General features: G+C 42.2%; 1 protein-coding gene across 1 annotated transcript in view; it reads right to left on the reverse strand.

Annotated features, from left to right (window-relative positions):
- Positions 1–3,002: 3,002 nt before the first annotated feature.
- tlcd3a (TLC domain containing 3A) overlaps positions 3,003–25,308 on the reverse strand; it is a 28,979-nt gene continuing 6,673 nt past the window's right edge. The window contains exons 2-5 of the mRNA XM_085798359.1: positions 21,581–21,667; positions 15,649–15,868; positions 9,021–9,116; positions 3,003–4,681 (exon numbers count right to left, since the gene is read on the reverse strand). Of these exons, the coding sequence (XP_085654485.1) occupies positions 4,376–4,681; positions 9,021–9,116; positions 15,649–15,868; positions 21,581–21,667 (709 nt within the window). The 3' untranslated portion in view covers positions 3,003–4,375. The remainder of the gene's footprint in view (positions 4,682–9,020; positions 9,117–15,648; positions 15,869–21,580; positions 21,668–25,308) is intronic.

Genomic DNA, 25,308 nt, shown 5'->3' on the forward strand with positions numbered 1-25,308 from the left:
GCCTGTCAACTTCAAGTCAATTTGAGAACTTAAGTACCAAGTAGAAATATGAATTCACTGTTGGACATACGGTATGTCCTTATAAAGATTGTTCAAGAGACGAAGAAAGGTTGAGCTCCTAAAGTTAATATGATTTAAAACAAGTAAATGCAACTGAAATATAGTGGAATGTCATATTTTCTATATATATTCCATGATTTCAAAGCTAAGACTAGACACTGCAATTAAAATATGAATGGTCCAGCTCACTGAACTTCAGGTTTCATTTCCGTTACTGTAAAATGCACCTGTGAAAATAAGACTCCCTGGGAAAACTTTTTGAAACCTAAAAAGTACTTTTATTATAGTACAGTTTAGTATGTATTTTCTACTGTGACAGGCTACTTACACCTTAAAAGTTTTGTCATAAAAAGGCTTTTCCACCCAAAATGAAACAAGAATACAATTTTGTGGGAAAGCGTCTTGTACCAAACAATTTTATGTAGTAAAACAATAAAATTTGAATAATTATGAATATCAGCCACAAGTCTATTCAGTCTATTCATCCCATAAAAACAGAGTCTTATGTCAGTTTCACAGAGTATTAAGTGGAGGGTGAGGTCATGGTGGCTGAAAACTGAAACCTATGTATCTGAAGGCAGCAGACTAAATGAGACACATGCAGTTTTATTAGGAATTGCCCACCTAGCCCTACTAATCCCAGTTGGCTCTGTTTGTTAGTTGCTGAGTGGACAAGGAGATAATCCTGACGACAGATGGCAGCAGAGCGGAGGGAGGGCTCACGCTCAGCAACTATGTCTGCAGAGCACATCAGCCAGGAGGCCGGGAGGCGTATGAATGAGTAGGTGGATGGAAGGAGAGAGGGTGGAGGCTGCAAACAGGTGGTGAGGCAAGGCAATTGGTGGCATAAAGCAATGAGCTGCAGTTTTTCATTTTGAATGAAAAAATAAAAAACGACTGACTCGAGGGATAACCACTGATTTTGACTGCCTAAGTCCTAAAAGGCTGAGGACGGTAAGACAAAAAGAAAAAAAACTAACAAAAAGGAGAAAAAAAAAGAGAAAGTGCTGAAAGCAGAACAGAGGGCCGAGGATGTTTCCAGTAACAGTGGCCTAGTCAATCACAGACAAAAGAGGCCTGCACTCTCCTGGGCTGCAGCCAAACCAGACAAATAAGCCCATCATTCAGCAGCTCGTCTCTCCTTACGCCCTCATCCTCATGCTGTTGGTCAGCAAACAGACTGTCCGTCTGTCTACCAACAAGACGACTCATCACCTTTTCCCCTTCAGTGCTGTTCCCACAAGAAGTGGCAGCCAGTGTGTTTGCCGTAGAGGAGTGCAGAAATGAACAAGATCTCCCACACAGGGCATGGTGACTACTACAGAACCCACAATGCAACAGAGGCTCACTGGGCCTCTCAGCAGGCTGAATCAACCATTAACAAGTTTACACTTTTGACTTTGAGCCCTAAAGTGATGGGGGCCGTCACTTCATAAGAAATTTAGATCACAATTTGAACAAGGGGAAAAAAATGGTAATTGTCTGTCCGAATCTAAAAGTGAAACAGTGGAACTGCCACTTTGACCTCATATGCATTTTTTCTCTTGATTACAGCAAGACTTTAGTCCTTGTGAAAGAAACAACACAGGCTGCATTCACAAGGAATAAAACGCACCCTCAGTCAGGTCAGTGCACTCAGGGGATTTGCTTTCACAAGCCTTAAATGGTCTGCTGTGGCTAGTAATGCTCAGTGGCTGATTTTAACATCTGAAACACCATGTTTCAGCATTAACAGTGGTCCCACAGCTGCTGTCTGACTAGGAAACCAGCAATTAATGACTGAATTAATAAAACCCAATGTATTGTGTATTAAAAGCTGTCTGCTGCCTTTAACAAAACGCTACTACGATAACATCACCACAACTTAAAAAACAAAAGTCTGTTAGCTTGTTAGCCAAACCAGTTCTGGTTCTACAGTGTAGTTTAGGTGGGTGGCATTCAAAAGGACTTTCACGTTAGCTTCACTGACGGCCCTATCAAGTCAGCATCCAAACTGCACAACTCCAGTGAAGGCGTCATATGCTACAAAAACTGATGAATCAGCATAAAAACACATTTTTCCTTTTGTCAGCATTACATGAACTTGAAGCGCAGGTGAGGTAAATATTTGTCCCCGTAGAAATGTATGGTGAAAACAAACGTAGGGTCCCTAAATCTTTTTTTTTTTCCTTTTTCTTTTTTTAAAGAACACAACATACAGAGGCGTGGATCAGTTAGATATGACTTGAAATTAGTGTTGTATTGATGCTACACAGCCTCTTTTGCATAGATTGAATTGGCTGGACATTAAAAAAAAGGCCATTATCGCATTTTCCATCAGTTAGTTCAGTATAAAGCTTGAATGACCAAGAATATTATCCTGGGAGTTAAACTAACTCCACGGTGTAGATAGTGTATGAAACAAACCCTGCAGAACTCTTGAAAATAATATATTCTAGTTATTATTTGATATGTGAGGTGGATATCTTTAAGATAAATGTCTTAATGCAACTGTGAATCCAACAACAAACAATGTTTAGCATGATAAAATGATCATCTCATGTCTAGTTACACTATTCTGGATATATGTTAAAACTATTTTCCTTCTGTGGTGAAATTAAAACCTGGTGTAAATGTCTAAAAACATGACATGCAGCCCTGTGTGAAGTGCTCGATGCAACACCTGATACACAAGTGCATATAAATATCTGGAGCCTCAGGGAAACTAAACAGTAAAATTGGGTGCAATCGTAAAAGTATGTTAAGGATCAGTTTCATACATTCGTCTGTTGTGGCTAATTGCTAAGAAATTTAAAACCATGTATAATAATTTGCCCTGATGAACCACTGCTCACCTTATTGCTCTGACCTTGGCCCTGAGTTCGTCCCACATTAGGCATCACTGTCTCACCCGCTCCTCCCCACGCCCACTCTCCCGGCCCCCTGCGGTCTGACTGGCTGTCCACAGGAGACAACAAATCTTCAGCAGCCGTTGACATTTGACCAGAAGCAACCGTCAAAGACGCCGTCGTCCCAAGATGCCCTGCGTCAACTCTGGCTGTCAAGCCTGGCAGCGTCTCTATGGCAGCTGCAACGCTCCACTGTCATCTTAACAAAGACTGAGGATTCAAATGCTGAATCTCTCAGGAGCAAGAAAACTAGCTCATCCTCTGCTCTGCAGAAGTGGGTAAAAACCTTCACATACGCACACAATACACATCAACACGGCAGGGACTCACAATCTGAACACTAATCTTTGCACTCTGGTGTAGGCGAGTCCAAATGTAAGATATTTAGCAACAGAGGGGTCTGGTAAGAGGCGCCTGGTCTGAAATATCCAGCATGGACATATATTATGTCATGCAATTAATTAATTTCATGAAAATGAAGAATGGTTCCCTCAAAAAGAAAATCTCTTGATGGTGGTCCAAAACAGGAGAAATTCCTGAAATCCTTGCGTGGGCATGGGCGCAGCGTTAATTAATGGGTACACGCGATGCATTCAGAGCTAGCTCCCTGTTGAAGGGGGGGGGGCTGTTGGAAACAACCAAGACCATAATTCACTGGATGGTAAAGTGAGGAATGTTGGATTGTTGCTGCAGGTCTGCATGCTGAATGGGAAACTACCAACTAAATGAACAGGGCTGGAAAGTCTGAACCTTAACATTACATCACATTAATGGGTAGCTGTTATTCTGCTACTGATATTCCTCTTCTTAATACTGCCTAGTCCTAATCCTTCTTTTCAGTGTGATTAGTGATTGGATGAGGGAGGAAACTCAACATTACAGGAAAACCATAAAAATAAATACAACCTGTTGCAACAGCCACTCAAGAACACACTCTCACACGCGCGCGCACACACACACACACACAGTAACAGACCCTCCAAATCAGCAGCGGCTGTAAACACAGTAGGAGTAAGATATAAGATACTGTCTGTCCTTGGAAGCTCCTCTTCAGTTTCTGGTGCTTTTGCTCCATGTTTTACTCTCAATGAAGCAAACATGACCTTTCCACAGTGCTGAAAATGTAGACAGATGCAGGGTAGCACTTCAATATCCAGGCTCGAGCCAAATCCAAAAAACACCAAAATCATCAAACTTCAGTAGTAGAATTAGATCGGTGGAGAGGTCCACGTAGGCAGCAGATTTGTAACAGAGGAATTAAAGTGTGCGGAGAATGCCCAGGAGCTGTGGGACAAGAGCAGGCAGTCCTGGTGTACTACAGTACGATGGTGGGGTTTGAAATGTGTTAAGTCAAACTAGTGCCTTTGCAAAAGTAGTTGCGTTAGTAGCTGAGTGTGCGGCTTGAGCGAGCAATCATGAACCGGATATCAATCGTCCTTAGAATTGTCAGTGACGGCGGCCACAGGAGAGGCGTCGGGACTGCGGCTACGCTTGTACAGGCGGTAGCCCTTTCGGCAGAGCAGGATGAACCAGTAGACCTGCGGCGCCAGGATGCACGAGTTGCCCAGGTTGGTGGACAGCGGCAGGTGGAAGGGCACGCTGTAGAGCGGGATGCCGTAGTGCTGGCCGTACATCCAGTACATGTAGGGGAAGAGGGCGATGCGGCACATAAAGAAGGTGAACAGTACCATACCGCCATTGGCCTTGTGCAGCCAGCAGTCCTGGAGGCTGAGCTGGTGGGGAGAAGACAATGAAGGGAGGGGGGAGGGGGGGGGAGGGGGCAGAGGGATGAAGAAACGTAGCAGTAAGATAAAGAGAAACTCATAATACATTTTTCAAGTTCTGACCCTGCTCTCAAGTAGGTTGAAAAACCAACACTGCCCATGGTTTTGGTTATGTCATGGGTTAGGTTGGGTATGTGTGTGTGTGTGTAGGGCTGGGCAATTAACCGAAAATATACCAAAACCAACATTTAGACAATCGACATAATCTTACTTTACAATTTTTTTTTACAAACAATCGCTGAACCAATCATGTGGCTGGAATAGAGCCACTCCAGGTTAGGTTAACGCACACAGCACAAGAAGACACAACACGTGCTAAGGTTTGGGCTGCTACAGTCGTGCACGTCAGCAGAGGGACACTGCTGGCAAGACAGAGTGTTGCCTCGAAAGAAAATGTGAAGGAGAACCCGGACGACTGTGAAAAGACACGTGGTAGGTCATGTGTACATACCAATGATACAGTAGCTACTGTGATAAACACTCTACTGTCACAATGGAGACTCCAGGCAGATGGAGCAGATCAAGGTCCGGCAGCGTTCACGGTGCGGCTGCTCTGCTGCCACGCACCGCAGAGCGACTGTTGTGTTCACACTGACACAAACCCACCGCACTTGGGCAACTATGCCAACCTAAACACTGTCCAGACCAAGTGTCATATTATATGACACTTGGTTTTTGTTATATGATATAACAAATCCATATTCACTGAGCCACCTCTCTTTTACACAATCCAATAAAAACCAGTGGATTTGATTTTAAATCTATTGCCAACACATTTCATTTCAATGAGAAATGGATCACATTGGAGAAGATGAAGACCCCTAATTGCCATTTCAATGGGACTAATTGTAAAATCCATACCAGAGTAATCCAGAGAGGTCCTTGAGATAGCTTCAAGACCTCCTTTATAGTGCAGCTGTTTAATATTTATTAATACTGAAAAATACTACATGCAATACAATATGCATCAGAACTTCAGGTCTGAGATTAGGGTTGGACTCTGGGTATTGGACGCCATAGCCGGCCCTGCTGACCCCCACCATGAGTGCTAAACTAGATCTCCTGACCCTCAAACACAGATGACTAGCATGATAGCATGCTGTAATACTTAAGACACATTCTTGTCTTGTGTTAAAACCCAACCATAGTCAACATTGATCAGTGGAGCAAAGTTGGTGCAGATGATTTTTGCTGCGTCATGGTTTGACTAGACTTCAACATTAGCATGTTTATGATACACGCCAAACATATGATGCTAACATTAGCAAATGTTATGTGCATGTTAATTAGCTAAACCTGAGCCAATAGAGCCTGATTGTGCTGATATTGTCATATGGTGTCCTAATTTTCCTATTGATCACTTCATATTGATTAGATTGCATATATTACCTTTGTTAATTTTTTCAATAAAATGTAAAACTATATTGAAAAGTACCTAAATGTGAAAAATACATTTGTTGGCGTTACTTATTATAGGCATCTTTCACTATTCAGTAGATCTTACTGTCTTTAATGTGAAAGGCTGGGAGGACACCAGTCTGCGCAGCAAAGATCAATAGGAATCAACGCTGCTGTTGAGAGCAGTGAAAATGTCTGGCAGAGCTTCTGTTAGTGCTGATTGAGTCCAAAGGAGGGCAGCGTATTTCAGAGACGAGGAGGAAGCAGTGGAGCTTTGCTTTGCTCTTTTTCTCTGCTGACACCAGATGTCAGCAAAGACCTGAAATCCCACGGTCCACTGATTTCACAGAAAGGCTTCTATTCTTAGACTAGCGCTTTGCTAACACGGACACACTACCCTCGACTATACAACACATGTGTGCTTGTCCAAGTATACGAGGTAATGCCCACTGTATGGATGGAACTAATGAGGGCATTCATTCCAGTGGATGAGTTAAGAGCCAGGGAGAGGGCGCAGTGCTTTTTTGCTTAATGCTGCCGACTGATGTTTTTTTGTGTGTGTGTGTGTGTGTGTGTGTGTGTGTGTGTGTGTGTGTGTGTGTGTGTGTGTGTGTTTTTCTGGAGTGAGCTGTGCGCCTTAATTATTGATGGTACAGTGACAAGCTACATCCCAAATGAAATGCAGATCCTCAGGTTTTTGATGATGCAAGACACTGCTTATCACCTGAGCACAAACGGTAAAACAACAAGGATTAATGTATTTTTTTTTTTGCCTACCCAGAGAGTATAGAAGGACAATGCTGATGCTGAGGCTAACCCTTATTTATACACATACAGTACATGTGTGAAATACACACACAACAGTATCTCAAACAGCGTTTTTGGACTGCACATAAAAATGGACAGCTGAGGCCCGACTATATATTGAGTCCTGATGATGTATCCGCATGTGGTTTATTCCATTCAGTTAAGAGATTTGTAGTAGTCGTAGTAGAGTGGTAGATAAATAAATTAAAAGCAAACACTTACTGTGCTCGGCACTCGTGCAATGCAGAGGCATTTTGGACATTTCCCCTATATGAGGTTAGGTAATACCAAGGTATATTATGTGCAGGTTGCTCTACCTATAGCACATAATTAAAAGTGTTTTGTTTTCCAGTGAATTTTAGAAACATGTAAAATATGCCCATTCTAGTGCACCGACTGACCTACCGTCAGATAGCAATGCAAGTCAGTCCAACATGCTTTTAACTGTGCTGAACTGTGAACAAATTAAAAACACACAGTTGTTGTCACAGTGCAGATTCCGTCTCACACTTTCTTGTAAGCGAGGTTATGCAGGAGAAGGTGTCAGCATGGAAGACTCAGATCCAGTGACCTACCAGGGCCACGTGAAGGATTGTGCCTGTTATCACCCAGCAGCTAAAATGGCCATTCACTACGCTTGCCCCTTTAGTTCCTTAGTTGCCCCACTTGTCAAGCTTTCCATTCTTGTGACCATAGATTTCACAATTATATAACTGTACAGGCTTTGGTCAAAGGTTTCAGGCATAACATGGGTAAAAACGGCCTTTCATTTCCAAGGAAAATAATTTTGTCGACTTCATTGGAAACGGCTGTGGCTAGCCCGCTAATTAAGCTAATGATCAATCTAGGAGTTGAATGAAAATTGTGTCTCCTGCTGACGCAAAACAAGGATGCTGAAACGATCTTAAACATGCACTCGATGGCTTCATACATGATGCTGTGCTTAAAGACTGATGCATATAAAGAAACATTGTTCTCAGCGTGGATCTATTTAGTCCTAGAGAATTATGAGGAAATATGCAAGATTAGCTGCGGTTGCTGTGGCGTAAACGTCACAAAGCAAAGTAGGACAGAGCTGCTAATGTTAGCCTATTAAGTAGTATCAAAGACCAGCGTCAGCAGAGTGTGGAAATACCACATGGTGGATGTAACCTGTAACCTGTATCCCAGAAACGTAAGCGGTTAATGATGCTCAGTGGCCTCGGTAAGTTGGTACTGTAGCTTAGTTTGGTTAGCATGCTGGAGTCAGCCATGCTCCTATTAGAGCAGAAAAACACACTTAAATATGTTCCTGTTGTGTTTTTCATTTTGGATATGCTGAACAATTTGTGAACAAAAGATTAAAACGTTTGCAGGGGCGATCGCCATAGATGGTTTTCTTTTTTTCCCCGCCTTTATAAAATACAGACACATTCGCTACAACAGCTGATCAGCACCAGATCCCCTGTGCTCCGTCTCAGATGGAAGTTAGATCTTCCAATGTTGAAGTGTTTTTATACAAAGTGCAGCCAAACACCAGGCTGAAGAGAGAACAGCAGAGCTCCTCTGTGGAGCTGCAGGTGAACCGGCTGGAAATCTCAACAACGTTTTTTTTTGTTTTTACTACAGATAATGTCTGTGTAGGCTACGTTTTGCTGTCTGACCTTCCCTCACAGGGACTGCGGTGCGTAACTGGCACATAGGCACATGTCGCCACGCCCCCATGAGTTGATGACATAAGGAGCTAATGAAGAAAAAAAAATTAACAGATAGTATTAATCGGTCAAAGTTCTTGTTATCAGTTAATGGTTAAATGTTTAATCCTGTGCATCCCTACTGCCTGGTTATGGTTGCTAAGCTATGATTGAAAAAATCACTGGTCCTTTAGTGAATGATTACCCAAACTGGCTGTGCGGTAGCTGAACAGTCTGAGAAAGTAATGGTGGTTGTATAATATTTCTGCCGTTTCAGTCTTATTATATAAATCCACACAGTCAAACCTTTCACCTTTGATAGTTTTAAATGAAGAGGCACAGCATACATGACCAATGTACGACTTCCCAGGTTGAGTGTGGTGAATGCAAATGTGTATGTGCCGTCTCACCTGAATAAGTATCTTCCCCAGAGAGACAAAGGGAGTGCTGAGCTCCGTTAGAAACAAGCAGCCGATGAAGAAGTCCCCCTGGTCCTTTCTGAAGAACTGAGGAGCAGACAAACAGAGCACACGAAGGGTGAACAAACAAACACAAGCATGGAAACAAACACAGCTGATATCTAAGGACAGCCATTGGAAAAGTCTGGATATGGATCAGTAAAAGGGAGACGTCACTCACACGTGTTCATAAAAGGATGATTCTGATTTAAAATGTAAAGATTTATCTTCTAAAAGGTTGAACAAAATATTTTTTCTACCCATTCAATACTTCAGAGTGTAAAAGCCTGTGAAACTGTGCCTCAACAGGCATTCAACGCTCTCCACTGAAACCCAGACTTCAGGTTGCTGTATACTTCACATGGCTGTTTGCAATGCCAATTTGAGACTGTAGACAAAAGGTGACCCGATTAAAAGCCACCCTTCAAATGTATTTTTTGTAATATTTGTCCAGGGAGGATGTCAGTGTGGATCTGTTGTGACAGGATCCTGACAGCCTCTCTTCAATTATCAATCAAGAGCAGCACTTCAGTTGTTTGGTGTACCTGAAAGATGTGTCTGAGACAAAGATTAAGCCAGGGTGGGTTTTTTTTGAATGGATAATGAGTCTTGTTGCTCTGTTTAAGACACAAAAAACAAGGGTTCTGCAAGCCAGGATGGTAATTGCATAAAAAATGAGACACTGATTGACTTCAACATGCAGACCAGGATTCTTCTCTAATCTACAACCAACAGTCTGAACCCAGAAGCCAGCTGCTCCCAGGACACAACCCATGAGGGTTGTTGATTTGGGAGACTGGACAGCAGACAGAAAATAGTCCTGCTCTCACAGTGACTCCTAGGACAACAAACAGAAAGTGCATTTATGATGTTGACAAATTTATCACCAGGAAGTTTTCTTCTCAAACATTCACTGTAAACACATGTGACAAGATGATTGTTTAATAACTCCCAATTTACACATCAAAGTTTAATGATTCACAGAAGTACATGACGGACAACTAGGAAATATCATTCCATTTGAATGGTAAATATAGTCATAATCAAATTAAGCTCATGCTGGAAGAATAAACTTTACACAACAAAAATACAAACACTATCATATATATATCCGAGTTGTGTAGGACTGTTTGAACACCACAAACACGTAACTGGGATATTGAAGGCTACAAAGAGAGCTCATACGGTCTGCAATGATTATATGGTCCAGGTGGACAAACACAGCTCCTTGTGTATATGCACTTTTTAAAAATAAATATTCTTAGCCTGGATAAAATAACAAATATATACTGCCTTAGCTGTGAATTGAAACCACACACTCATATTGAGCATGTTTCAATTGAAAAGCAGATTAAGGTAGACTAAATTGAATGCCGATTTTTGAATGCCGAAATTCACTTCAGATATTTATTTTTTTGTAAACTTAGAGCTGTTAAAAAAAAAGGCAGAGTGGTGGGCTGGGACAGAGGAGGGAGTGATGTCCTGTACATAAGTAATGAATGAAGCTTTCAAATATTGACCAGTAGCACAGCACTGTGTGGTTAAGAGAGGCCATCCTAGAATAGGTGAGTCAGTCTAGATGGATAAAGAGACTCCAAAATAAAAGACAAGCGCTGTCTGGTAGCCTAGCTTGCTGCACGCTGATGATGAATAAAGTATGAGCGGCTCCAGACGTGGCTTTGCCATCTGCCCATGAAAGAATGGCTGAGACCACAGAGGGAACATTACACCACACCTAACAAGCTACCTGGCTACCTCAGCCCGCCCCACCTGCTACTTATATGTGTGTGTTTTATAGTACTGTATGCATATGTGTTACAATCAGACATTAACCTGCCTAATTTACTATAGTATGAAAATATCTCAGTCTCATTTGAGTATAAACACACAATGCTCTGATTTTCCTGAAGCCACTGGGACTAAAAGGTATATTTGTGGCTGCTTCTGTCGTATGTTTTGCATTTTTCTGAAGAATTATTAGAATTTTACATCATGGTCTGGGTGAATATACTCGATTCTGATTGGCTGCAGGGTGTAGGTTAAGTAAGAGATAATACCTGACGTGGTGTCCATTATCAGAAATTAATGGAGGACGCGGAGGCGTTTCTTCAGGATTCACTCAGGATGCTCCATGAGCTGGCAACATGCTGTGAGCTTCCTGCTACTTTCATTCCTTTCAGTCCTGATGTTTTATCTTTATCATTAAGATTTAAAAAGTGCACCGAAATTGATTATTTGGCCTCTGTAATGAGGGCGTGGTGGGCGGTTCAAGTGGGCCCTGAGTTGGAAAAGTTTGGGAACCCCTGATTTAAGCCGTCACCTCCCTTCACTGATCGACTATCAGACTGTGGCTCTACACTGCGGCCACAGCGGGTCTCCTTTTGATCGCCGATGAGAGATATTAAATAGTCCGCTCAGACGGTTCTTGTGAAAAACTCATGATGTTAACGGTAAAAACCACATTAAAGTATTAATAATAAATTTTATATTTATTTATTTCGTAAGTGACCATGGTATAAGCGGGATAATGCCCTTCGAAGTTTCAGATTATCAGTAATTAATGGACTTCGCGGAAGCAACCGTCCTCCGTTTCGCCTCAAAAGCACACGTGAAAATGAGATGGATTTACAATACAAAAGATTTACAATAACAATTAAAAGTTTCTCCACCACAGCGCCGCCTAATGGGCCGTGAAGTAATCCCACCTGGGACATGTAATCCCTCAAGTGTTCTCGAGGTGTCTTCCTGTCTCTACTTGCCAACACAGTATCTACACAACAGGCCACGCGATGACACCTCCATCTGACTGGTTCAGGATCAGTGGCTCCACTCTGAGCTGCTCATCTCATATCTAAAGAAGAGCCCAAAACCAGGTGAAGAACACACTTTGAGGCCACAATATTAATACCTGCCACCAGTGCCGCTTTTTCCCCCCTCAAATTTAAAACATTAAAATTGAGTCTGCAGACTCGACATGACTGAATGAATCTAACTTACATCTGAGTGAATTTTATCATGACACTGTCCAAAAAAAACGGTATGTGACCGGTCACATCTGGTTGGTCACAGTGACTAAGCAGTGATCTGCTTAATAAGGTCAGGGTCGGCCTTATTTGCCAGTTTGCAGGATTATTATCATGAACCTACCTTTTTACGCTGATGGGACAAAAGGCCTCACAGCAGAAATATTGACTTTTCACAGGACAGAAAGTGCAATAGCTCAGTTTAGGTGAGTGTGTACAATACAATACCCGAGGCGTTAAATGTGCAGATCTAAATGGAATACTGTCTCTGTCATATTATTTACAGCTGTGCTTTTTCTATTCGAGCATGTCCAAATATCGACTTTGAGCAAAGCCAGCTGTTCACACTAATCAACTAATCGACACAATCCACACCTAAAGGTTGGGTTGTCTCCCTCCTCCTGCATGTCACTGTCCTTTCACAGGCTGCTGGGTGAGCCTGCTGGGCTCATGTATTACCCTGGCCAGCCAAAGTGGCATAAAGCTGATGAGTGAGGGAACAAGAGGAGAAACAGAGGGAGGGGTGGTGAGTTTAGAGAAAAGACAGGATGACTGCAGCTGGAGCTGAATAATGTAGGGTAATGTGATCTCATATTGCTGCTGCAAACAAAAGGGCCGGGTTTCCACCGCACCTGGCCTGCTAACCTGGGATACTACTGACAGAGGAGGGTTACATACTTTTGTTCACTCCGAGGCTGTATAAATATAAATACTGTTATCTGCTGTAAAGTTCCTGGATAACATCATTCTAGCGTGTGATAAAAATATATATAAAACATCAATGTAGGTCAGTAATTTGAAAATGCTTTCAACAAACTTCCTTGTGTGCTCTTACAAGAATTCACTTGACTGTTGAACAGTGTACTAAGCCTCATAATTTGCAGGTCAGTCCTGCAGTAAAAGTCATCATAGTCCACAGTACAACTCCAGCGCCTTCTCCCGCCCAAGTTGCCTGCTTCCTCCTTCCTCCTCACTTAACAACAAACTTGTGCATGTTCATCCATTCAAATCATTTTTTTCCCTAAGCTTTGATGTTTTCATTAGAAGCTTTGCGACGTCCCACTCACATTTGTATCTCAGCAGAAAACAACCTCCACCCATCATTTTCTCTTCCTGCCCATTCTCACTGTTCAACTCTTTTCACAACACTAACAATACAAGAACAAAAAAGAAAACAATACTGAACATTTTGCTGCGATTTGTTCAAAGAAACTAATCAATAGCTTACTGTTCTCTTTCCTTTCCTGTTATTTACTCCTCTGAGGCCTGAACACTTGTTGTTCCTTTGAGCTGAGGGAGTTGGACTCTTTCGTTTCCTCCCATTGGACCAACAGAGTCAATCAGTCAGGCTGTGTTTGGAGTTTGACCAGGAGTTTGGTGTCCAAGTACAAGGTTTTAGTAAAGAAATTGTGTAATTGGTCATCCTTGTGTAATGGGTCATTCGTTTTTGTGACAAAGCACACCCAGGAGTGCACACAGGAGTGGGCTTCAGACGTAGAAGTACTGCCGCCTTTATTAACCCTAACAGGATAGCAGGGTTGTAAAGACAGACAACGATATCTATGCTTGATCAGAATGAGCACAGCTCATAGCTTTCTAAAACTCAACAAGGTAAAACTTCACTTTGCATTGTCAAATAACTTGAAAAAACATATTTCAAATTCATTTGGTTTATATGTGGTCAATTAGAACATTTTTTATAGTTAAAAATCACTGTCCCAGTACATGTGTTATTACCATCACACCATTTGTTTTAGAGAGCAATAAAAGTTTTTCAAACTACAACTCACTTGTTGCGTGCGACTGAAAGTACCAGGAGCACAAGGTCAGACATGGCAGAAGGACAACTTATTGATGTTAACAAATATCTGTGATTGGAAGATTTACGCATCTCAATCTGACAGTAGTTCAAGAGGCATCATTACCGAACAAGTTACCATTTGGATATTTTATTGAACTTGAGCTTAACTTTTGCTCCAAAAGGTGAAAATTACCATTATGCATTATCACGTCACACAATTGGCTGACAATCAATTATGACTGATGATAATTGAACAGTAGCCAACAGTAATTTACTTCTTTTTTTTGAGGTTGTGTCCTTATGAAAACGATGAGCCAAATTAGCAAAAACTGGTTCTTCTGGCCCATGAGAGATGATGTTTTGTGTCATCAGCCAGAGGATCTGCTTGGTCTTGTCCCAGAGCCTCAGCTGGTAACAAAAAGGCAAATGTGAATGTGAAATGAAATGAACTGAATAAGTGGGAGATGCAGTGCTCCCTTGTGACTTGTGTCTTAGGTTGTATCTCAGCAAAACACTCTGTTCAATTAGATTTTTACAAAATGCTACTTGAGTGCTAATTTTTGTCATTTACTACCATACTCAGTTTTGCATATTCTCGGTTATATTTTTGTGTCATATAGTACATTCTCCTCAAAGAGCTCCTGTTATTGATACGGCCTGCAAAGTTTAATTCCAGTAAATATATATGTATTAAAATTATTTTGGATTTGTGATGGAAATTACATTTTTTGTCACACCTTTAAAAGCATTAAAATGGCCAAATTATCTTGAAGGATGCTCAAAACTATGCTAAGATTTTTGTTCCAGACTCTCTAAGAAAGTTCTAGAAAATAATTGTAGAAAAAAACTGAGTTTAAAGTCAAAAGTGCCTACAATTGAACAATCACCTGTACACACATAATACCTGCAGTGAGATAAGTGTTTTGAGGACCAGGTGGATTAAAATGCTATAATGCACTTCATGTTTTCTATATTTGACATTACTTCAAACCACTTTCCCAGAGCATAACATTAATCTAATTCTGATGTATTGCATTTCCCAGAGACTTGAAAATGACTCTATAGATAATCCATGACAGCGAGCATTGTGTCTTTTTTTTGTTGCCACTTAAATAATCATTAGGAGATAATGCAGTTTAAAGTAAGGACTGATTTAAAAACAATGGGCCGCATTATAGAACACATTGATGATGCATTACTGGCAGTGGACAGTATCCAAGAAACACATGACATATTATTTATGACAAATGACGTCAAACTCTCTTCAGCTTGACTTTGGTGTTTTACTGAAATAAATACAAACCGGTGGAAAAAAATTGCTCAGTGCAAAAGATTAAAATAATGTATGGATAATCAGGATAAGGATAATTTGGTAAATGATGGTAAACAAAGAAAACTTGAAACTCGATGGACTCATACCATTTAGTTTGCATCATGACTGATTATTATGATTTCAGATCTAAATTTATGTGAAATGATTCACTATTAACAAGGTAGGCTCCTTTTATTTTTTTTAATTCACCCTTAACACTAAATAACTTAAACTCACATACTGTAAATAGTGAATTGGTTCCACTGAACAACCCCATGACAGTTGTAGTAAACACCCAGTAATCCCATGTTGTAGATGAAGACTGTGACCTGTGAGCCTTGTGGTTTTAGCTCCGGCACCGATTCCTGTCTCTCAGATGGTCCAGATCCATCACTACCGGTACCTGCCTGCATTCATTCACTTTTCACCTCAGTTGTCACTCACCAGTGTCACAGGCAGCAGGATGGTGAGCAGGGCGATGTGGTGCAGCACCAGCAGGAACTCCCTGCGGACGAAGGAGTTGATGGTCCTCAGTGAATGCTGCTTGTAGTCCTCGTGCCCCTTGACGCGGAAGCGGTAGTAGTGACTGAGGTACATGGCGAAGATGTCGTACGTCATGTAGGGCACGCCGTACCAGATGACAAAGTAGGTGGCCAGCCAGTGCCTGAAGGAGGAAAAATTAAATATGAGACTAAGCTCACTCTGAAACACAGATTTATGTAGATGGTTACACAAAGGGCTCTTGAAGAATGTTGAACACTAATGTGTCAGTAACGGCAATGTTGGCAGATTAAATATTTACTACATGACCATTTTAGTGTGGTGTAAAGCTCCTGTTGTTGTTGTTGTTGTTGTTATCATCATCATTATCATCCTCATCAGGCATAAACCAAAGTGTTTATTCCCCATGACGACATTACTAAGTAAAAGCCAAGTGATTACAAATCCATCTGAAGAAACTTGAATGCCCTAGCTATATTTCTAAACTGATCGAACGCTGTTGCCATCCCATCAGATACTATATCAAACCTACCTCCAAAGAACTTATGAGTTTCATGAACATAAAAAAACTTGCATCTGTGGGTGTGTGCCATTTTTAACATTTCAATCTGATTGTAAACCTGAATATTTGTTTTCTACATCCTTGCACCTACACACATGTACACAACTGTAATGCTTCTGAGCAAATCAAATCCATTTCACATATTGCCATTTACATTCACTTTGTGTCAGCAGGCTATATTGAGCAGAAGTCAACACACAGACACTCGTTTAACCTATATGTCTTCCCTCCCTCACACAAGCTTGTGATGCCATAAGGCAGGCTTATGTAAGTACAGTGTAATAAAAAAAGCTTGGATGGCTGCAGCATGCTAATGAGCAACGATTACAAGTGATGGTTAATTATGTGGACAGAACGGAGTAAAGCTGCGGGGCAGTGCTGAGCCACTGACCTCTGACCCTGCACTGGGTTCTTAAGGTCAGTGGATGGAGATTAAGATCAGTAAGGCACAACAAACAGCTCAGAGAGGAATGGAGGCGACATGACTCAACGCTATAGTGTGTGTGTGCACTTGCTGTGCTAAGGACAGCCATGGAGAATACACAGGGACTGTTTTTAGAAGCACGCAAAGAGAAACACTCCTCCCTGTACAAACACACAGACCAACACACATCCTATACACACACACACACACACCCCTCTGTGGTCTGTGCTGCAACTTCTATCTGATCAGACTACTGTTCTGGGATAAGCTCAGGGTGCATTTAAGGGATGTCCATTTGGTCAAAATGCGTTGGATTTGTGTTTTGCATTTCATTGTATAACATAGGGCATGTGCAGTTCTGTCTGTTTTATCCCATTAAGCTGTATCATAGGACATTAGTGAGTACATGTACAGCAGTGATATTTCTGCAGGATTTGTGAAGTTACGCAGATTAAGCGATACCATAACTTTGTGTTTGTAGCTTTAGACATTAGCTGCGTCTCAACTGAGGGAGCCCATCCTTCTGAGGCTGCATTCGACGGCCGAATGTGTCACAGTGGTGCAACCAAGGCCAACCCATTTCAAAGGCTGCTTCAGATGTGGCAGACAAATGCAGTCTTCAACTCCTGATTTAAAAGAACCCACTGTCGGATCCCACAGATTGTGGATAAATAATAATTTTAATCTTAATCTCTCATGTTTTTTCTTCACGTTTTAAAAAGGGACAAGTTTTGGAAAAGCGAAGCGTTTTCACACTACATTTATGAGCCTCTGCGCGCACCGTACATTTCTTTGACCGGCGCAGGATGGACTCATGTTTTCATTCATCAAGAATTAAAGTCAGAGGCTCGAAGATGATCACATACCGTCGTAGTTCCGACCATAAACAGCGATTCGGCGGCGTTATTCTCATGACTCGCCACGAAACCGAAAGTAAGGAAACACTGGTCGGCTCGCCCAGCATTTCCACCACCACTAATAATAACAAAATAACGATAGAGACAAAACGATATATTTATCGAAAATGGGCCCATTAACAACTGTGGGTAGCGGAGATTCATCCACATTAACGTGAGACTTTTTTATAACCAGATAGAAACTCCTTGTTGTCCCTTTAATTTAAAGGTAGAGCCTGGAGGTTTTTGCTCAAAAATAAACACCAGACAATACAAATGAAATCCAGCTTAACCATCACCTATGGGCTTCTACTCATGTGTGGTGGTGACTGTGTCTGCAGAGCCCCCTCCCCCCGCCTGTATTTTGGTCTTTTGCTTTGTTTTGCTGTTGACGGGGGCGCTTCTGGGTGGAGAGTGGTGTTTTCTCTCCAGCCAATGACAAAGCTCAGGTGAAGCTCCATGCAGCAGAGTAGGAGGGCTGCTAGGCCCGCTAGCTGTCCCAGATGCTAGCGAGTGCTTCCGGACTCGATCCTAGTATCCGCCGCTAGCAGCTGCTTCCCAGCTCACCACAACGGTCCTCCTACTCCTTACAGCATAATCCTCGGCCAGGTATCGGCCCACGGCTCCAGCGCTTCACTTGGACTGTATTTCCTAAAGTTTGGAGTCCTGACTTGACCTGACTACTGCTGCTGCTGTCAGGGGCAGGAGGCTGCACAGTTGAGCCTGAGAGGAGGGGCCCAGTTTGAATGTTTTGTTTACAAACTGCACTGAACAAACCTCTAGACTCTACCACTAATGATGATGAGTAAACAGTTTAAGTCTGTAAAACTACTGTAATCTGCTATTATATGTTCATCTGTATTTTATTTAATTCTCAGATATCACTAGCATAAAAGAAAGAAAAAAGTTGGGCCCTAATTAGTGCACCCAGAATGAAGGTTGGCAGAAATCCATTACTGCAGCACTCAACCACAGGAAGTACGCTGGGTCAAACCTTAGGGTCTGTCTGACAACTGATTGTTGTTGTTTAAAATCTGTATACTCGTGTAATTTCTTTGTGATATGATTTCATCTCTTTCTCAGTAATGACTCAGCCATGACACCATTTTATTTTTAACGCTGATAAAGAACACAGCCAAAACGAGGTAAATAAGTTAGAATACACGAGAATGTTTTCTACAGGATGGACGAACTTTGTGACACTGGTTGCTGGGTTAGCTGCTGCTTCTACACATTGTAATTACTTTAACTCCAAAATGCCAGGAGGGAAGCTACAATCACTACAATTTGCTCAGTGCCGAAGGTTTTTCAACAGCAAAACCTTTGAAAAGTTACTGCCACTGAGGCACAGCAAGCTAAATGAAGTGACAGATTGTGATGGAGTATTAGAGTATTCATGGTCTGACTGCGGAGCATGTGTCTGATAAGCTCCAGGCCGTGTGCACGTCACAGGACAGGCGAACTGAGCAGCGTTGTGGAGGACTTAAGCCCTGTGGGTGAAGGGGAGCGCTGGCGGAGATTAGCAGCCTGAAACTGGGCCTGGCCTGGTCTGGCCGCTGACTCAGTAGGATAAAGAGGCTAGCATTAGCCTAGCGCTACACTTTCCTAAACTGCTTGGTGGAGGCTAACGCTATGCTAACACTAACTTGCTGCCAGGTGGGTGATCAGGAAGCAGGAAGAGCTTGGATGACGGCAGCTAAATGATTAAGGAACGCAGTTGGGGGGAGTTCCCTTCTGTAATAAATATGTGCAAATGACACAGTAAGAACCGCTGTGCTTCACCCTCTTGATGGACATCACCACTGATTTATGGGGTAAAATGTGTCATAAAACCATATAATCTTCTCGGAATGATTGAGAAATACCTTCAACAACTTGCAAGGTGAAAACAGTAGCAAAATGTCCAGTACAGATATAGCAGGGTCAATAAACAGTGGTTTCTTCCTGGATATTAAAGGAGTCATCACCTGTTTTTTTACGTATCCAATCCCCCTGAAATTGCTTTGAATCAGTTCTTAAAACTTATTGGAAACATATTTTTTTAAAATTCAAAACATAGAGCTTGTTCCTACACTTCTTCATACGACAACTTTTTCTTGTGAGAATAAACGCGAGGTTTTGACTGGTCCGGATGTTGTTGTTTTTTTGGGCTTTTTTGCCTTTATTTGACAGCCCAGTGAGATAGACAGGAAAGGGGGAGGCAGAGAAAGGGGGAATGACATGCAGGAAAGGTCTGCCCGACACGGGATTCGAACCGGGGACGCCTGTGTTAAGGACTGCGGCCTCTACATGGGGCGGCCGCTTTAACCACTGCGCCACGCACGGCCCCGGCTGGTCCGGATGTTTATTGTATTAATATGTAATGAAGTGCGCATTGATTGGACGGCTGGGCTACATGCAGGCTGTATTGGAAACCGTATACTATGCTGCTCTCTGCCTTGTACCGTAACCATGTTATATTACTTCATAAAATAAAACAACATTTTATCGGTTCATTGTAAAACATGTAGTTATTGATGCAAATGTGGTGATTTCTATATACGTAGGTTACAAAGCCCCAGGGCAAAGCTGCTGCTGCTCTGTGTGAAGCTTCACTTTTCATTCAAACAAACTAATACGACTGCCACAATTGTTAGATTTCATCAATGAGACCAACGTTTATCTCCTAAAAAGAATTTAACCAGTCGGCGGTAAACCTCTACAAACCTGCGGGTAAGTTAATTAACGATCGTTTCCTCCGCGGGCATGACAACGTAGTTTGACCGGTTAACGAGCAGCTGCAGGCGGGTTGCTGATGAGTCACTCTCCGCTCCTCTGCCTCACTGGAGCTGCACTTCTCCCAACGCGGAGCAAACTTCTAAACAGCCGTCATTTGGATAAACTAACCGCACATTGGGGATCTAAACCCTTACTTTCTCGCATGAAAAAATAATAAAACTTTCATTCAAACAAACTAATACGACTGCCACAATTGTTAGATTTCATCAATGAGACCAACGTTTATCTCCTAAAAAGAATTTAACCAGTCGGCGGTAAACCTCTACAAACCTGCGGGTAAGTTAATTAACGATCGTTTCCTCCCGCAGCATGACGATGTCGTTCGGCCGGCTAAATGAGCGCTGCAGGCGGGTTGTAGAGTCACTCCTCCGCTCCTCTGGTGCTCGCTGGAGCTTCACTTCTCCCAACGTGGAGAAAACTTCTAAACAGCCGTCATTAGAATAAACTAACTGCACATTGGGGATCTAAACCCTTACTTTCTCGCATGAAAAATTATTAAAACTTAATAAAGTGACAAAATAACAGCGCTACAGTGGGAAATAAAACAATAAGTAATGGTGGTGCGGCGGAAGTCGGGTTGGTGGAAGAGAGGTGTGTTTATGAAAGTGGGTGTAATTTTGTGGTGTGCAGCCTCATGAACTACTCTGGCTTAAACAAAGAGCCCAAACGAAAAAACTCAGCCACTTTCAAACCCCAGGTTTTCAGGCAAGTTTCCACTGAGGTCCAACACCAGTATACATGTTTTAACAAGGAAAAATGCGATTTCCGGGTGATGACTCCATGGCTGAACCTTGGACCATTCTAGTGTAGGAACATGAATAAACCCACCTTCCTCCCTAGTACAGCCTTTATCCTGTAAAAATAAAACAGCTAGAAACACTACAACATACATTATTTTGAAAATTAAAATCCAAGTGGCTTGTTAAAGCTAAAGCGTACCAACTGTATCTTTTCTTATTTTGCTGTGTGGTGTGGAAACCAACAAGTGTGTTGCCTTGGTTGTGTTTCCTGGGTACAATACATTACATACACTTTACCATGAGTGTGAACATCATCCTGCCACGTTTCCATTTTCTGAATCCTTTGATCACACCATAAACCTAACACATATATTTCCATGGTCCTGCAACTGATTGGTGACGCTAAGAAAGGGTAACAGAGGTTAAGATAAGGAACCACAGTTTGATGAGGGTGATTGATAACATGGAGTCTAACCTGTCGTTAATGACGTTGCCCCGGCATGATGACACAACGATGACTCCTGCTGTGGTGGCCATGATGGCATGGATGGAGGACACCAGTCTGAGAAAGAGACAGACACATAAAACGATTGAGAGACAGAAAGGTCGAGGAAAGTGACTGATGAACATTTGCTGATCACACTCTGGACGGCTGCATTCATGACCACGCACACAGTGTGGCTCTACAGACGGTCAGCCTGTCCATCCCTCACTTTTAAAACCAAACTTTCTGCTTAGGCTGCTGATGTTTTTGAAATCAGCATTTGTATTTGTATAAAGATTGCAGCACCATGATAGGTTTCAGTTGTGTAACATGTTCCAACACCTGTGCTCAGTGAGACCCGCTGCTTGTTCCCATTGGTTTCACAGTGAACCACTCTTGTTCTTCTTGTGCTGGATATTCCCCTTCTGTCTTGTAATCCGGCACTAATAATGCCTTAATCTGTAAATTATGATTGTGAGAATAAGAGATTTTTGTGATGGGAGGCATAATTAAACACAAACTGATCAAACTATATTTAGGGTTATAACTGATTGAGATGCAAACCACAATTTCAGTTGGATTCGTCATTTCTGCATTTCTTAAATATCTAAGAATGTTGATAATGTTTATTTCTGTTGGGTCATGTGTGTAGCCCTAACCCAAAAAAGAATGTTACCGCACGAGTGGAGTGAGCAACACAACAGTGCTTAAAGAGGAACTATGCAAGATTTGCACCTTAATTAAACAGCTTCGGAGTAGTTGTGATGGTTAAATGACTTGTTACAGGGAGAATGGCTCTCTGCCTTTCACCTAGTGTCTCTTGGCTGAAAACCAACCTTGCAAACATGGACTGCTTTACAGCACTACAACACAAACACGCCTGGTAACCTGTAATCTCTTGTTAACTTTACCCACCTCGGCAGACATCAATACACAGATTTCTTTCTTGCAGGCTTCGCTGAAAACAAATGCACATGGCTGGGGGGAGGGAGGAGGGTTAGGGGTGAGTTTTTATGACAGTGAAAATATACACTCTGAAACTGTAGGGGAAGCAATGTAGAAAAAAAGCATCCAAAACTGCAAAAAAAAAGTGTACGACTTGCGTAGTTCCCCTTTAATTTATGGTATGTTGTGACACATTTTACTAAATTGCAGCTGCTGGGTTTTGGATTCTGCATATGGTCATTAGCCATTACGGTAATGCTCTGTTTAAATGTACAGGCCTAGTTTTCACCATTTAAATCATGGTAACTCTGAGATGCAAGAATGTAACCAACCAACTGACTGATACCTGATATCACCCACAGAAGTTATTGTAAATGAGGAACTTGTGTTGGTATTTGTTAAACTGCCAACCTGGTCTCACCCAAGAACTCATAGTTGATTTGTGGACCTGTGACTGGCAGCAGGACACAACACGGTGAATCTGGGTCAAGTTTTACAGAGGTGTCCCTTCAGGTGAGCGACCCGCGCCGTCAGATGTACAAGTTCAGTGTACCATCATGGGATTAGCAGCACTTGGCCTCGGCTTTCCTCGTCTATAAACAGACCTGTGACATAGGAGAACTTGGCACATCTCTATTTGAAGTGTCACTATGTGAGATGGCATAAGACATACAAAACATTCACACATCTATCTTGAGCGTGTACTTGCAAGTTATGAACTTCTGAGAGCTGGTCAATAACAACTCCACATTGAGTATCCCCAATCTGAAAGTTTAAGAAATCTTGGTATATTAAAACTTGATGAATGTCCACCGTTCAGTCAGAGAGATGCCGATTTTTCCCCAACAGAAGTTTTACTTTTTGTCCATTATAAAACGAGATGCTGGATTATGTCACCAATTTGTTCAAACTATGAATGGCTGCTTTTGCTCAGGCAAGCTCTCTCTCTGGCTGTTCTCCAACTTGGCAGCACCGACAGTAAGCTGCTTTGAAATCAGAAAACATGTAATTTATTCCCCCAGCACTCGCTGCAATAGACAGTCACCCCTTTAACACACCACTGTGTTTCAGTGCGACTTCAAAATTACGTTATCATCACCAACTGCTCGTCACCGCCACCACCTAGAGCTATGAATGAAGACAAACAGAGATTACCTAGTGAATTGCATCCGGTGGGACAATTACTCAGTCCTTGCTCATAATGGATGTGAGGACCGTGTGGGCTCAAGGGGAAAATAATATCCTCTTTAAACATTTTCTTGTGATCTGCAGGCCTGGTATAGAATTAAAACTGCATCATCAATTCATTTTACCACCAGAAATTAATCATATCTGCACTATTGGAACTACACTCTTCCAAAACAAAAGGGATAAAAGGGATTATGTGTAATTTACAGTTCTGAATCTCTCTGAATTGTCCCTAGAGCCACCATCAGACCAACAACGATGGTCAGATTTGTATTGTATTAAGTAAATAAGGATTAAACCTTTTTTTATTTTTGGCACTCCATAAACCTTTATTTGCTCACCCACAACACATGATATCTAATAATGTAGAGTTGAATTAAATGCATTCATGCTTCCAAAGGCAGAAAACCACATGGTTTTACACATCGGTCTTCCACGACCACTGTAAGGATCTGAAAATAGCAACACTGTCAGTATGCTTGTTTGTCAGCTCATTAATATTTCATTGTGGGGCTGGAGTGTGGGCTAGAGTGTGGGCTAGAGGTCATCATGGATCCAAAATGTTAAGACTATTCCAAAACGAAGCTGAGGAAAATCTACAGTGACGTATATGGTATATGACGTGAATAAATTCACTTTCAAAAGTGCCCTGAGGTCCGACTCAATCTCAAGCTTTTGAATAATTTGTCCTGATCTGAAACGAATAATCAATCCCAACAGACCCTCACAGAAACACCTACTCTGTCTGCCCCACAAAAATAAGTTCTTCTCGCTATGCCAGGACTCGGGAGCAGGTGTGCCCTCGTGTACCCACTCGGGAATTGGACAAATTATTCCAAAGATTCAAGGTGGACGGACGCTGTTTTTTAACTGAATATCATCTGGACCCCATTGACTCAGGTCCTAGGTCAGGCCTCAGTTAGGAGAAACCAAAAGGACCAGTGAATCTCTGTGGTGCAGGCAGAGCTTTAGACTTCAAGTCCTGTTGTAAACAAGACTAATTTTACAAGGCTAATAAAAGCTGCCTTCTTTCTCTCCTTAACAAGTTATAGTGCTCTGCAAATGGCAGGCTTGGAGAAACAAAGAGTGCATTTGTGAGGTTTCCTGCTCGAATCTGCTGTCACCTCACACCAATATCCATGGGAATGCGGCCATGACACCAGCATCGGCAAGGCAACGGACCATGCAGCCACGTGACCAGCAACTAGAAAACCACAGGCCTGGGCTGGAAAATGCTAACTGCCCTCTCCCCCATCTGACTCTCTCTCCCTCCTTCCCCTACCAGCTCTACCCCTGCCCCAAACACACATTTTACCCCCACGCCTCGCTGCCTGCTAGGGCTGTATGGTCACATACTCTTGTCACAAGACCCAGATTTTTTTAACACAGCCCATTCATTGTGTGTCCGCCAGTAACCCCCTCTCTCTGCTGGTGAAAGGTTGAGGTTGACGGGGTGAGGAGCATGCGGAGGGGAAAAGGGGAAGAATGCCTCGTTGCCTTGTTCGGCAATGTTGTCTTTTCTTTCCTGCTGTGTCAGGCCGGTGAACAACCTCAGCTTCCCTTTCACTACGACCAAGTCTTCCTTC

Source organism: Trachurus japonicus, chromosome 14 (genome assembly GCF_045865225.1).
Source record: "Trachurus japonicus isolate A0001 chromosome 14, Traja_1.0".
Classification (NCBI taxonomy): Eukaryota; Metazoa; Chordata; class Actinopteri; order Carangiformes; family Carangidae; genus Trachurus; species Trachurus japonicus.